The sequence below is a fragment of the Echinococcus granulosus genome (genome assembly GCF_000524195.1).
Source record: "Echinococcus granulosus chromosome Unknown EG_S00047, whole genome shotgun sequence".
Taxonomy (NCBI): domain Eukaryota; kingdom Metazoa; phylum Platyhelminthes; class Cestoda; order Cyclophyllidea; family Taeniidae; genus Echinococcus; species Echinococcus granulosus.
The window spans coordinates 327,352-342,329 of NW_020170427.1; the positions used below are offsets into that span (position 1 = coordinate 327,352).

General features: G+C 40.7%; 1 protein-coding gene across 1 annotated transcript; it reads left to right on the top strand. All coding sequences in view use genetic code 11, as the record gives it.

Annotated features, from left to right (window-relative positions):
- Nucleotides 1-7,024: 7,024 nt before the first annotated feature.
- EGR_05872 (Melanotransferrin) lies at nucleotides 7,025-13,972 on the top strand (the record flags this gene model as incomplete). Its single annotated transcript, XM_024495121.1, has 9 exons — nucleotides 7,025-7,055; nucleotides 7,811-8,164; nucleotides 8,656-9,064; nucleotides 9,560-9,864; nucleotides 10,905-11,181; nucleotides 11,219-11,418; nucleotides 11,852-12,083; nucleotides 13,175-13,387; nucleotides 13,819-13,972. The coding sequence occupies 9 exons, from the start codon at nucleotides 7,025-7,027 to the stop codon at nucleotides 13,970-13,972; spliced, it is 2,175 nt and encodes a 724-aa protein (XP_024350467.1).
- Nucleotides 13,973-14,978: the final 1,006 nt, after the last annotated feature.

A 14,978-nucleotide genomic window follows, 5' to 3' on the forward strand; every position in this document is an offset into this window, starting at 1 on the left:
ATGAGCATCATTGAGGAATATGTTTCAACAACTGTAAGGGCAATTTTTTGACGCAATGTTGGCGTTTGGAATTCGATGTGCATCAGAAATTATGTCTGAATGGTAACATCACCAATTCGATTACAACAAAAAAGGGTATTTTACTCGGGTAAATAGTTAGTGCACATTTCTTGTTTTTGTATAATTTTTTAAAATTCAGATTTAAACATTCAAAAATATTATTGACTACTCTTTTACCTAGAACACCTTCAATCTGTTGTAGTAGTTAAGTAGTACCATGACAATAAAATTACTTAAAAGTGTATCAATTAGTAACCTGCAATTCTTCAACCTTTCGGCATTACAAATAATGTGAAAGGTAATGAATCAGGAGGGAACCTTAAGGTCAAACTAAGCCATTTGAAAATCGCGAGCTAATGTTACATTAGCTTACAGGGCTAGCCGTCAATTCATGACCTACAACGACCAGATCGGAATACCGAAAAATTTTGAACTCTTTTTACTCAACAGCATTTAAACTGACATTTATTTACTATTTGGCTCCTAATAACAAAGTGTTTGCTCCGGTGCCATTTCAAATATCGAATTAGTTTCAAATAATGCGGGTTTAAAAAAGGTCTCAGAAAAAAGGCGCTTCTTAAGCTAAACGCAATTTCAATTATTATTTAATCATTAGCCCTTTCTCCTTTCTTTTACTTTTACAATACAATTAATAGGGGTTCCCAAATCCTCGAAGGTCAGTTTCCTTACTGTTCTGATCATAATTACCGGTAATAGCTCATGTGGATCGCGTGGTTTCAAAAATGTGTCAGATCAGTCCAATTTTCTTCACTTTGGTGGTTTGATGCAGCTCAATTCATAATGAAAGTCTCCTCCCACAATACAAATTTCTTTTACAGGTATCTCTATATTTTGTATCGTGATTTCGCCTTAGTTGGAGAAGAGATAATAGTAAAAAAGGGTATATAACTGCTGATGTCAAGGCAAATACTACATTTATTCCAAGTGCGAGTTTTTGAATTCTCCCTCAGATTGCCGTAATGACCACTTCAAAATAATCGTTCAGAAGTAGGAAAAGTAAATATGCAACGAATTGCCATGATTTTACACCCAAAACTTTGAAAAGGGATGTTAAACTTGCACGAAATCAAAGTACATGTTTCAGTATAACAAGAGCAATTATCTACCATAGTGCAATAGGCTCCTATTAGCGGTAAGGTATCAAGCCCCTGTGAGTGTGTCCCTAGCATACTCTTCTGTAGTAAATCCCAACAAATTCCTATTTTTTCAACAGCTGAATATCTCAAAGCTGGATAACAAAGGTGGGCTGCAGTCTATGAGTGTAGGAATTTTAATTTCACGAGAGTCTACTCCGAGTGCTTCGGATCCACACCCATTGATATTCCAATCACCGAATGCTTCAGCTACAGGCATCCAAATGCTCAAGGCGAGAGTTGGCATTGACTAACGCTTAATCACCCAATATGGACTTAATTGGGGCTTTGGGTGGAACAGCCTCACTGTATTTCCACCGACGGATGAACAGAAGGCCATGCTAGGTGTATGGATGGACAGGTGATTTCCTATCTAACTAGACTTTTTTGGCTGCTACAATTGGAAGTTGGCATAAGTCTTACACGACAAATAATTAATGTTCATGAGAAAAAAGTCCAACATTGACGAAGTGATATGGCTTAGCATGACGTGACATGCAGTGGTAGAGCTTGGCAAATTCACATCGAATGCTACCTTTACGTGTATATATGTACACACTCACCCACACTCACACATTCATGGCTTTGGTATTTAAAACAATGGATTTTAAGCAACACCGCATTACACTGCGACCTGACAAACGTGTGAAATAAACTGCGTGGAAAATCTCTGGAACCCCGGCAGTGATGATGGTTGTGTAAACACAATTCTGCTAGGTTTGAAAACCATATTGTCAGTTTTATTAGTCACAGCACTGGCACGCATCATTAAGGTAGTGGTGCCTCTTTTTTTATTGGCTCATGTCTTGTGAGCCTCCCCTGGATTCAAATCTCTCCTTTCAACTAAGCTCTGCTTGATGGATTGGCGGGCGTCAGAAGTATATTGCAGTGTCTACTCTCTTGTTGTTACTTATGTCATACTTATGTTGGGCACAATTGCTTTCCCACCGAAACGTACCGAGCTTTCTTATTGTGGCATTAACGTACTATGCTATTTGAATGACGCCCATATTTTCCCGTTCAAGTCCATGCGTCATGCATATGTGACGTATCTAGTACAAGTAAAATTATTCAGGTTTAATAAAAGAGCGATTTTATTTTCGGTTATTTACCTATAAGTCATAATTATGCATCAAATACATTGATATTTGGGGCAAAATGGTATTCTCTACAACAGTGACAGATTAAAAAGTGTTAGGCGGTGATAATACGAGCCTCTCAGAAGTATGCAAGTAGAAATATGAGGTGAATTTATGAAGACCTTAATGCTCTATGCACTAGGTTAATCCAACTCACATACCCAAATTAGAACGCCAAATCACAACTTCTGATTAGACGTCTCTAATACTTGTATCATGTGGAATTGCACATGGGGACCCCTAATCTCCTACTACTAAATAGCACTCCATTCTAAGTATTTAACCTAATCCACTAGATTAAAATAGATTGAAGTATTCGTTTGAAATATTGCTTGGTAACTGCGGAAATAGGTGTACCATGAGGGTGGCCAGCCAATTTGATTGAAGGTATCCGGACACCTGAGAATGGTGGTGCACCTGTCAGCCCACTTTATCACCGCGAGTAGCTGTCATGTTAAAACCAAAATGGAGAGAGAGCGTTTTTCAGCCTAAAGTGACTATTTGACCATGCGTGGACTGTTTATTGCGGAGAAGGCCTCCACAATTGCATGATGACCCTAATAGCACATAACCCACACACACACACACTTAAAATGTCAATCTAAACAATGGTCCACAGTGGTCGTATACAGGCAGGCGTAAACTGAAACCCCAATAAATCGCTTTCTTGTAACTCGTTCACCAACCTGATTACACGGAGGTCTGAGTGATTTGGCGGAAACGGGTGCTTCTCGTTCGCGCTCTTCTGTTACTGGGCCACGGCACATACAAGGCACAGAGGCTTCAACAGATGGATCGGATAAAAGCTTTGTTAACACCAAATAATTCATGTAAATAAAGCAACATCCTAATGCTCAGATGCTACGTTTGTTGGTTTTTGTACAAGTAGAAAAACCACTGCCACTCTGTTGCGGCGAGTACCTCTTTGAAGTCTTTGCTCTCTCTGAATTATTCTTTGGCAGAGGTAGTCATGTAAATTTTCCATGGCTGTCTTTATCGGAAGGCATTTTGAGTGGTTGAATTTTTCATGTGAATTGTCCAGTGTGAGAAATAGGCTAACTTTTGCTTCATACGTGGCATAAAGCGGATAAATCAAAGCACAGGTCCTGGGAAGTTACGGGAATTCTATTGAGCTTCAGTGACAATAGGCATGATAATAGCCGGAAAGGGTCAGAGTCCAATGTAAAAAAAGATAAAAAGGAGGTTGTATGCAAGTATATCCCAACAGGTTTAGTTTACTACGTCCTGATGCAATTACCGCACTTCTTATTGCTTTGTCAAAGCTGCATTAATAAGTTTGAATGGGGGCGGGGGGAGGGTAGAGACTGTCACCTTCGTTCATGAAAGTAAACAAGCAATGGTTATTGTGTGTTTCACAAGCTTGCTTTAACTGTCATGGTGACTGCCACCCTTTGTTTATGACAGCCTTATCCATATATTTTATCACTTTGTTCGGGTTGTGATTTGATGTGATGCGATGTGATTAGTACATCAGCACATCGACGGCCTGTACATTCACATAACCCGGAGCTTATAACTGATGATTGGCAGTCAGTTAAACGCTCCTGTATGTGTGTACGTACTGGTGTGCTAGTAGATTAATAGACCTGTCAACTAATGAGATGCCAGTGGTGTGTTCAGTATCCGTAAGACCACTACGTGTCCGCGATCATAGTCACGCGTCCCCAGTGAACATCACATGCACAATTGCAGCCCTCTTGTCCGGCTACTATGCACACAGATTAGTGTGGCCGAAGTACAATGAGGGTGACAATTGATTACCCTCTTATAATTATAATAACTCATTCGCTTATGGCGCCATCTACATGTAACATCCTGATTTTCTAACTTGATCTTGGCGTCACAAATGTGTGACGCACATTCGAGCAATTTGATGACAAGTGTTAGCAGCCAATAGTGTTATAAACAGAGCGTTCAAGCGTAATCCAATAAAGATGTTCTTGCCCTGATGACAGATGCGATTTCTAGTTTTTGGCCAGCCGCCGTGCTGAATCGGTAGGTTTGGTAGAACCAGTGTAAGTGTCATTACCAGAACGTTAATAATATCTGCCTGTAAATGTGCTTTTTTGCTCCATTGTAACGGCCTTGGTACCATTTACATTTGCGGTTCATTAATACTGGCTGTAGCGGGTTGCGAAGGTTTCATCCGAATCCCTACAGAGTTGGATTGGTTTATTTACTGATAAAATGGCTACTTTGGATGCAGTCTTCTAACCATACCTGTAATACAAAAACAATGCCTTACCCTCATTTACTGGTGGCAGAATAACCCTTAGATATCTCAAAATGCGGTTTCGTTAAAATTCAAGAAGACTGTACCGATACTGCTAATTATGTAACCAGTAGTATACTTAGCACATTAACTATTTAATCAGACTATACCAATGATCATGATTATTTTAATGTGTTGGTAAGAAGGTTGGATCGCGCTCAAAAGACTTGTGTGAATATTCAAGCCTCGTGGGTGTTAAAATACCATCTCCAATTACAAAATCATCTTTCTCCTTCTCACCCCCCGAGAAGGATGCATAAAAATTTCTTGTGGCAGAAATGCAATACGCCTGGAAATATACTTGACGTCATTAAAAGGCTAATATGAGCCCTGCACACAAACACACATTTACATGAGATTATTTTTCAATCTGCTTTGCCTTCAATCCAATGGAGGAGTCGGAAAAATCGCAGTAATTTGTGAAAAAAGACGAACTCATGACTTTCGACCACAATGACGTGTGGAATAAAGTGAGAATACGGTGAGAAAAATTCCAACTTGTAAGAATTGTGGTCTAAATGACAGAAAAAGTGGACTCTTCGAGGCCCCAACAGCGTCTTAGTCAAACTACCGTTGCGAACGCCAGGTGTAATTCCGACATTTTATGGTGTATCCATGGTTTTGGAGGTGAAAATCAAAATGGGTGAATGTGTTGAACAAAACTTGATGGTGGCCTAGAATTGTATAGGCTTCATTAATGGAAACTGCCCTCACAGGGATTATGACTGGAAGTAGTACTTAATCTAGAGATTGTGGAATCTTACCAGGTCATAAATTCACTTCGAGTACCTAATGTGGATTGTGTTACTCCTCTTATGCATGATTATGAGGTCCTCAAAATTTTAATTTCTTGTGAAATTTTCAAGATTTATGAACCGATGATAGTTGGAGAATAGTGAAGTGCCGTAAATTAACACTACCTCAATCACAAATTAAAGTCACTGAGAGGAATAAGGCTCTACACCCGTGAAAGCCCTTGAAAAACAGTAAAGACCCATGCAAATAAAAGCCCCCACGTAAATTTTTTTTATCATCAAGCACCACAGACAACCCCTAATAGTTGCATGTGGTGTCCATGGCGTCCAAAGAGGGGAATTCTGAAAAACTTACTTAATTATGTATGAAACATCGCCTTTTAAATGAAAATTATAAACAATCACACATCTACTGGATAGATCGTTAAAAATACAGTAAACAGTGTTAAACATTGTATTATCTTCAAATTTCACGAGATGTTGAATGCATCAAAAGCATACATGCATTTATTTGTGTTGTAAGCGTGAAGATACCTCTAAAAACCAGGGCCTATTAGAAATTTGTATGAAATAATCCGCAAATCCGTGTTGTAGATTTAGAACCGGAGCCATTAGTTGTGAACTTATCTGCAAGATATTCCACTTCTAGCTAGAACTAAAGGAGATGTGGCGCATCATCCTAAATAAGCGCTTAAAATTCTAAGTGTGTACGGGAAATTTGCCTTTGTGAGTGCGAATTTAAAATAATGGGTGAATTTAATTTAATGGAATGCCAGATTAGCATTGACGGTAGGTAAACCACGTATACAAGAGGCATCTCCTATTCCTGCGAGATTTTACAGAACCCACGTGACAAATTGGCACCGTTATGGAGGCGGTTATATTGTAGCCTGTTTACATGTATACTGGTCATGTACTCGCTATTTGATCAAAGTGGGATTGAGAGGTCTTTAAATTATATGTCGGTACTATTGAAACAAACCGGGTATGTATAAACTACCCTGCAACAAAGTACTCTATGTTGATGCAAAAGGTTTACTACTTAAACTACTCAACCCGCGTAAGACGTACAATTCGATGGAAATTCTTTGGCATATGCGCATGCGACTACGGTAGAAATGAAATGATCAGAAGCTACTGCAATTATATCTAATAATGGCAAAATTTAGTCGGCAATTTGCCACGTTTTTGAAGGATCACACCGCTTTTAATAGCCGAGGATTAAGAAGATACTGGGATTAAGCTTGCCAGTAAAACGCAAAACCGACGCCATAATAAGACAACAGATCTGTAGTATGCTAATGTCCAGCATACATTACATCATTGTTCGCTACAAAATTTTTGTGAAAATCCCTTAATGAGGAAACGATTGTTCTTTTAAGGCAGGTAAAGAGTCGTAAGATATTTAGTGACTACTTTTAGTAATACACCCCAACAAACCGTATAGGACACCGCTTTATAGCAAAATTTTTTTGTTAGATTAGTATTGTACTCAAAACAAATGACAGAATGGTGCGAAGACCTTCAAACTAATAAGTGTGAAATTTTCAAAATCATCTAATGGCGACCACTTTTAACTGTGCAGCGCCTGTAAATTTGTGTCAGAATTTGTTATATTTTGAAATGATTGATATAAGGGTTTTTGTACAACCAAGTGAGGATCTGTCATAGCAGTCCCTTACTGATTAGTTCTATCTGCTTGCGCAGAACAGCACTGATCACGAATTTTTGGGAATCAGCTTTGTTTAAAATTTTTTTTACTATTGTAATGCAGCAGATAATTGGTATATTCCCGTTTATTATTGCAATTGTAAATAAGCCGATTTTGTTTCAGCCTTTCGATGCATATCAAATGTAAACATGCGGGGATTTGTAGCTGCGTGCATCTTATTTCCATTTTGCATTTTATGGCTTATCACAACAGCCTGTGAGTTTCTGTGTGCCTTACACGGCTACTCAATTAATTTTTGATGTTTGTTAGGCACTTTTAGGATATTTTTTTCACAATGACTCAATTTCGTGGAATGAATAGGAATCTGAAATGATAATAGTGTTTGTAGCTCGCTTAACAGTAACTTGCCCTATTTTTAGGCATTTTCCTCGCTTTTTCTCTTTTAACCAGCCTATTTGGATTCGTGTATGTGCTTCCAAGTAAAGTCAACTTTTGTTAAAAGCTTAACCTTTAAATTTTACTTGGCAGTTGTAGAAAAGCCTAGACTTAGTCCGCCGTTCCTTTTTTAAAGAATTATGGCTTTGTGTAATTAAGTTATAGAAGGCGTTTGACTAGGTAAGCCTAACAGTTCAGTGTGAAATTGTCTACCACCTAAACATTTTTACATTTTATCAGAAAATGACTTTGTATTACTACAGTGATTATTGTTTTGCGCATTAAATGGATTGTTAATTTAGATGATGTTCGTTGGTGTGTGTTTAAGAAGGCTGAAATACTTAAATGCCTGGCTCTTTCTCGTGCAATCTCTCAAACACCAACATTTTCCATCAACTATACCCTCAACTGTGTCACAGGCCTCTCAGAATTCGACTGCATGAAGCTAATAAGCACAGAGAAGGCCGACTTAATTACGTTGGATGTTGGTCTTGGCGATATTGCTAGTCAGACATACAGTCTACGACCACTGGCAGTCGAGAATTACAACGCATCTGACCCTACAAGTGGTCTTTACTACCATTCCAATATAGTGATTCCTATCGGGGAAACTATAGATCCATATACACTTCGACGCAAAGAGGTGTGCTTTTCAGGTAAGTGCAGTTAACGTTAATAAAATAGAGATGCAATCTTAAAATACCTTTTTCTTCATACAACGTTGAATGTCATTCATTTATTTGTATCCATGGTTTATTTTCCCTTAAAACGCTCCAGTGAAGCCACTTTATTTGGTTAAAAATTACGAGTAGCCTATTTGAAGCCCACACGTACTGTGTGCCGTATGGTGAGGATCGTGCAGGATTTACCTTCAAGTTTGTTAGGCAAAGCTTATGGTTAGATATAGGTGACTAGCATTCGGGCGGCTAGAAGCTGGGCCGTGTTTATCCCCCCACACATCCATGCGTCCAAAGGGGCAATGTGGTAGTGATGGTCACTACAGCGCCTCGATTGAGATTTAGTACGGCTCATGTGAGGGACGTGCTCTTTTTTGTCATATACAGTTACTAATTATTGGAAATTTATATCTGTGAAGAAAGATGCTGAATAATAATAAACAACTGATACTCATCCCTCCTTCGGATAGGAGCGGGAACAGCGGAGAGCTGGGTCCTTCCCCTGAGTCACCTAATGGGCGATCTCCACGCCATCAACATCACACAGTGCAACAGTGTGGTACAGAATCTCATCCAGTTTCTGGGCGACTCCTGTATACCTAATGCACTGCAAAGTGCCTTCAACCCCTTCGGGGACAATACACAGGAGATCTGTCGTCTCTGCGCCGATGTAGGAACCCAGGCCTTCTGTACGTCAAGAGACCGCTTTGCAGAAAATCAGGGGGCTTTGCGATGCCTCCACGAACATCGCAACAACCCCGAGACCCAAAAACGACCTGTGGCGGCGGTGATGAGGGCGCAAGAGGTCAATATGGCCATCAGTGATGGTTGGTTTCCAAAGGGACTCTACCAACTCCTCTGCCCAAAGCAACAACTCAGGTGAGGTCTTTGGATGAAACTGTGTTGACTGAATTAATTCTGATGAAATAGATTAATGAGTGGATTTATTGTGACATTGTGAGATGACTGAAGGCCAATAACATTTTCATCATGATTGAAGCCGAACACAGGAGACGAAATACCTGAGTAATACAGTGGATAAGAAGTAAACAGATAAAAAAATGTTTCAAATTCCGCAAAGTTTTAAAGATAAGAGTAGACAAGATCTTTACTTAGCTCATCAGTATATGCTTCAATGGCCGCCTCAGGTGAAATTATTGTTGTGTCCTGAGTCTTTCCAAAGTCCCTCATAAGCCATACGAGGTAACGTCTTTAGTCATTCCTGAGGTGGTAAGAAGTCGTAGTAGAGTGCTAAACGGCGAATTACTGGCGTAGAGTCATATACTCGTAACTCCGAGGGTAGCTTTGCCGTTCCCCTAGATTATTCCTTGTGAAAACAAAATAATGTGATGAAAAAGATTGTCTTCTTTCCAGTGGTCTGTGGACAGCTCCACTGAGCGAATGGCAGACCTGCAGCTGGGGTCGAATTCCCGCCCGTCTAGTCATGACTTCCTCACGTCGGCTGGACATTCAACCCTTTAAGGACTTCTTGAGTCTCCTTATAGTCCACTTTCTTACTAACCCGACACCAGGAACGCCGCAATTCAACCTTTTCTCCTCCACCGAGTACGTCGTGCCGGAGCAGAATTGGGTGCAAAGGAATCTCATGTTCTCCGATTTCACACAGACCCTCTACTTCCCCCCTGAGAACCAAATCACTACATTCTACCAGTGGATTGGTACGTGTATTCCTCTTCTGGTACTGACGTGTAAAAAAGCTGAGGCTACCAGCATAGTCCGGACGGCATGACACCGAGGAAAAGTACGATTTGCGGGGATTTAAGTTTCAGCGTAATCAAACGCTCAGTTAAACAAACTATCAAAACATTTCACAGTCCCTCTCTTCTTTAAACCGTGTCCCGTCCCTCTTGGCCAACCTCGCGCGTCGTCCATCACAACGTAGTCCATGCTGTAAGAAAATATTTGGGAACCAACTGCTCCAGTCATCGAATTCGTATGCAACTGAGATGGTATCTGACCGCACGTCACTGATCCCACTTGGCAGTTCCATCCTATTTTGGAACTGTATTGGGGGAAGGAGGAATGTGATTTCCATCACACATATCCATCGCTAGTCGTAAGATCACCAGTCCAAAGGAAGAGTCATTTAAAAAGGGACGAGATACAAAATAGTTTCGTGAAGATGGAATTTTGCGTTTGTTTTTCCTCGCGACTTCATCCCCACTTCAGAGCTGTCCAGCCATATCTATCCCGAGCTTATCCAGTTGGTAGATGGCTAAGTAACGAAATTCTTCAGATGGTTTACGGCCGCGGCTAGTGTCACTTTGGTCGGTAGTAGCATTCCTGCACAATATGGGACTGGGATAGTTTCCCAGGCTAGACATCATTTTCAACCCTTCTGCTAGGAACCGCCACAGATTCTCTCATCCGACGATTGTGCCTTTCCTCCACCACGTTAAGGTTTAGCATTCAGCAGTGGAAGCCATGGGACTTGTCCTTGCTGTTGTCATAAATTTAGCGCCTTTATTCCTCCCTGTACCCGTAAGAAGTCATAATGATATGACAGGCGATATACTACTGACACATAGAAGGGCTGAGGCTACCAACGTGGCCACGGAGCAGGAGTCCCATCTGCAGATACCGGCGAGAAGATGAGGTGCTTGCGCGCCCCAAGCTTCAAGTGTCTTGACACCCAAACATATCCCAAAGCAGTATCTTCTCATCACAAGCAATTTAATTGTCTTCTGTTTGTTTTTAGATCCAACTTTCCTGGCCGCCAAAGAGGTGTTGAATCAGTGTCCCCTTCCCACAATCCGCTGGTGCGTGGTAGACTACTGGGAGATGGAGAAGTGTGAGCGAATGAGCAGTGCATTTGCTGCGAAGGGCATAAAACCGGATCTGACGTGCATCCACGAGGGGACCACCATTGACTGTATGCGTCGCACGCGAGATGGTTTTGTGGACATGATGAGCGTTGAAGCGGGTGATTTGTACACGGCTGGGAGCCAATTCAACCTCGTACCCATTGTCAATGAGTAAGACTACTATACTAATCTATTTTGAGGCGCCTAGGAACTACGGTATCGGACCGTTTTACTATGCTGTTGCGGTGGTTAGAAAAGTGAATCCAGACATACTCATCTCCAACTGGAAGTTCCGGCGGACCTGCCAAAGTGGAGTTGGACGAGCTACAGGATGGATAATTCCCCTTAATTTGATTCTGGAAACTGCCCAAGTTCGAGTCTATGGGGAACACCTGATTTTTGCATTAAGTAGGTCCAAAAATCTTCATCATATTTTTTTTACAATTCAGCTCAACGAATCCATGTTTTAGGTATTAAATTCCATTAATCAGCAATCAGAGCTCTGAAATATCCGTCATTTCCCCCCATCTCATTGCTAACTAAAATAAAAACATTAAATCCTCAGTTGTTTACGTATTTTGCCGACTGTTAATCTGTCTTAGGGCAAATGACTACCTTTCATACCCTTGTTCATTTGCTGGGAAAAAGTCTCATGTTCTTGTAGCGACCCTTCATCGCATTTAGATGTTGCCATTCTTTAAAATGTCGTGATCTAGAAAATGACGGATATCAGGTTCACCCGTACTATCGTTATGAAAATTGTCTCCCAAAGAATGCGATTTAGATTACAAACTCACCTCTGCAACATCCCCGGTTGCTGGACTGATGTTATATTTTTTAGGCGAGCTAGTGAGCCAGGCCTGCATCCCTGGGGTACAAAACCAAGCCTTCAACCCGAGTGGAAAGATTCCACTCAATCTCTGCGAACTGTGCATGAGTGGTGGAAATGACCGATGTCAACGGGACAATCGGGAACTCTACTTCGGTGAGGACGGAGCTTTTCGGTGTCTCACCGAGGCCGGTCAGATCGCTTTCACGCGGCACACCACAGTCCAGGCTAACACTGCTAATAGGTCAGTCACCTCTTCTTCCTAGCAGAGGCCTTGGCCAATTGTTGTGTTTTATTACGTATTTCAAATACGCCTATCAGATAGAGTTTAACTAAAGTTCAAGTAAGGGATGTCGCTTGTCCCTGAAGCAAGTTTTCGTTCTTCTTCCTGTTTCATGGTGGTAAAATGTATTTCAAATCATCCCACTCCCATGATGTGAGCCACTATCGTAAGCATTACATCCGTTTAGTTTTTAGTCTACATAAGGGAAATGTCGTTAAATTTTGCTACTGTCACCTATTGACATTTGACACTGGTTTCTCAATGCTTAAAATAAAAGACTAGTAATGACGACGAGATTATTCTCCACTTCAGCACTCATTTGTTTCACCTAACCCTGCGACAAATCTGCCTCATGTTCCCATTGCCTCAGGCAAACTACTTAATTCCACATTCCAATGCTAAAAAAAGGCTACTTCCAAAAGCCTCTTAATCAAATGGTGCGGGTCGCAAAGTCGATTTACAAACATGGATAATATGTAAAACAATAATTTGTCGCATGAAATTTGATGAAATATTGCCTTGGCTAAAAGTGATCGAATTCTATTCGCTTAAATTTAGGAAGAGTATTTCTGTAACCTTTAATGATATGAACTGGTCATCTTTCATTTGCTGCTTTAAAAATCGCAAAATTAATTTTTTTAAACCCTTTCCACAATTGTTAGCCTTTTTTCATCTTACTGGTTGGCTTAAAAACAGTCGCAGAACGGAACTTAGGTTCCAAGAGAGCTGCCAGAAACTATGCGGTACCCAACTCGATGCTATCAAAGATTGAAATTAGTACATTCCGAAAATTTTATGGAATTTGTTTAAAACCTTAGGAGACTAAAATAAAGAAATATTGAATGATCCAGACTTTAAGTGGTTTGCCATCCAGCCTACCTTCGCTGTTCTTCGTACAATCTTCTGGTCCACGCAATTCAATGTGCTTCAAATTGTCACTGCTGTAAGGATCCAACCCGTTTACTCACAAATATTTTTTTGCTCCATTATTCTTGATAATCCTAGATTGTTTCTTACCAGTATGAAAGACATCTTATCATATGGTTAAACAGGAACCCCGATTACTGGGCCCGAAACTTACGCGAGGACGACTTTGAATTGTTGTGTCCGGACGGGCGTCGACAGAACGTCCGGGATTGGCACAACTGCCACTTAGGCAAGGTGCCCGCCAACACCATCATCACGGCGCCGCACAAGACGGAGAATGAACGTCTCAACATGTGGCGCTTACTGCAGTACGGACAAGTGTACTATGGTAATGACTGGTAGGTCTCTAGGTAAACTAAGATTGTTAGTTAATCTAAGACCTTGTCATATAATATATTTGGAGGATATTTCGGAAAAGTGCTGCGCTGGTCGCGCAGAAGGGCTGGGAGGGTACTGGCATTGCTTCCGACCATACTGTCTAGCGGAAGTACAAAAGCGGAGCCTTAAGCGCCCGCGTAAACAAAACCAAGAGTTCAACTAACAAACCTAATATTATGACGGGGCTAATCAAACGTACAGGAAACACTTTGTGAATATTAGTCAAGATGCAAGAATTATCCGCAATTACTGGATAACCTTTATGCAAATCGGTGTTAACATCAGATGGCTGTCATACACTTGGTTTAAGAGCTCCGTGCTATTTCCATTTGTAGGAATCCGATATTCCGGATGTTCGACTCGGGATTCGGTCACCGAGATCTAATATTAGCGATTTGACTGAGAGTTTGACACTGATTCCATGGGCAGACCAGAATTACACGCAGTGGTTGGGAGCAGAGTTCCTGCGACTCGTTCAGGTCCTCAAAGATGCAGGAACCTACGGTGAATTGGGCATCTACCAACCTCTGAATGGAACTGCTTGATAATGAGCCACAGAACTAACTTTATTTGGGCTTTCAGAATCAAGAGATAGAGACGAATGCAAGGGTTGTACAAAGCACATAATATCGTATCATTGAGCGAATTGTGACTTCAAAATTGAGAAGACTTGGCAGCATTTGTAAATACAGCGAAAACAAAAACAGTACAGCAGATAAAGATATGCCAAAGTCAGTGATATACCATCTCTCAAAAAGTATCCCATTTAAGGCATGAGTTTATATGAGATTTTGAAGTTCCAAAAAGTGTACAGTCATAAACTATTTGAAGAAATTAATATTTCGCTACATACCAACATAAAATACACAGGGGTTCATCTAAAGAATTCCGTAGCCTCTTTTCTGATATAGGACTTTTATTCACGTGCATTCTTCTATAACCAGACTGAAGCTACCAAAAGTGCTGGATGATAAAATTTTGCACATTACACATTGATTCTTTTGGGGGGAAATTTTGTAATTAATGTTTTGCGTGAATGGGAGCCGTGGTGATGGCCCCAATACCTGATACGTAGGTGTGTGCAACATGCAATTCGGTTACGGCTATTCTGAGTCTTCCATTTCTGCTTCCTTAAACTATCTCTGCGCTCGAGTCCCTCGCATGTTAAGAGTATTACAAAACCCAATAGGCCCTTACATTCTGCAGCGGCAAACCAGGAGTTGAAGGGTATGCAAGTTGTGGTTATGATGGGAAGTAAACTAAAAGTGAAGGAACTAGAAAGTAGACTTTTAAGACGATAAATAGGCAGAACTAAGGGTGGTTTTTTGACATAGAACCCCACAACCGTGCAGACGAAATGGGGCCTGTATGAAAATCAGGTACGTGATTAGATTTTGCATAGTGAAAGCCAAAGTTAAAAAATAAAATAAAAAATTGGGTTAAAGGGGCAGCTCGAGTATGGCAGCAGTTTGACAAATTAAACCGTAATACGGTTAAAAAGATTATCAATTTTGAGGATTTCACACATAAATTTGAGATATGATTTAACTG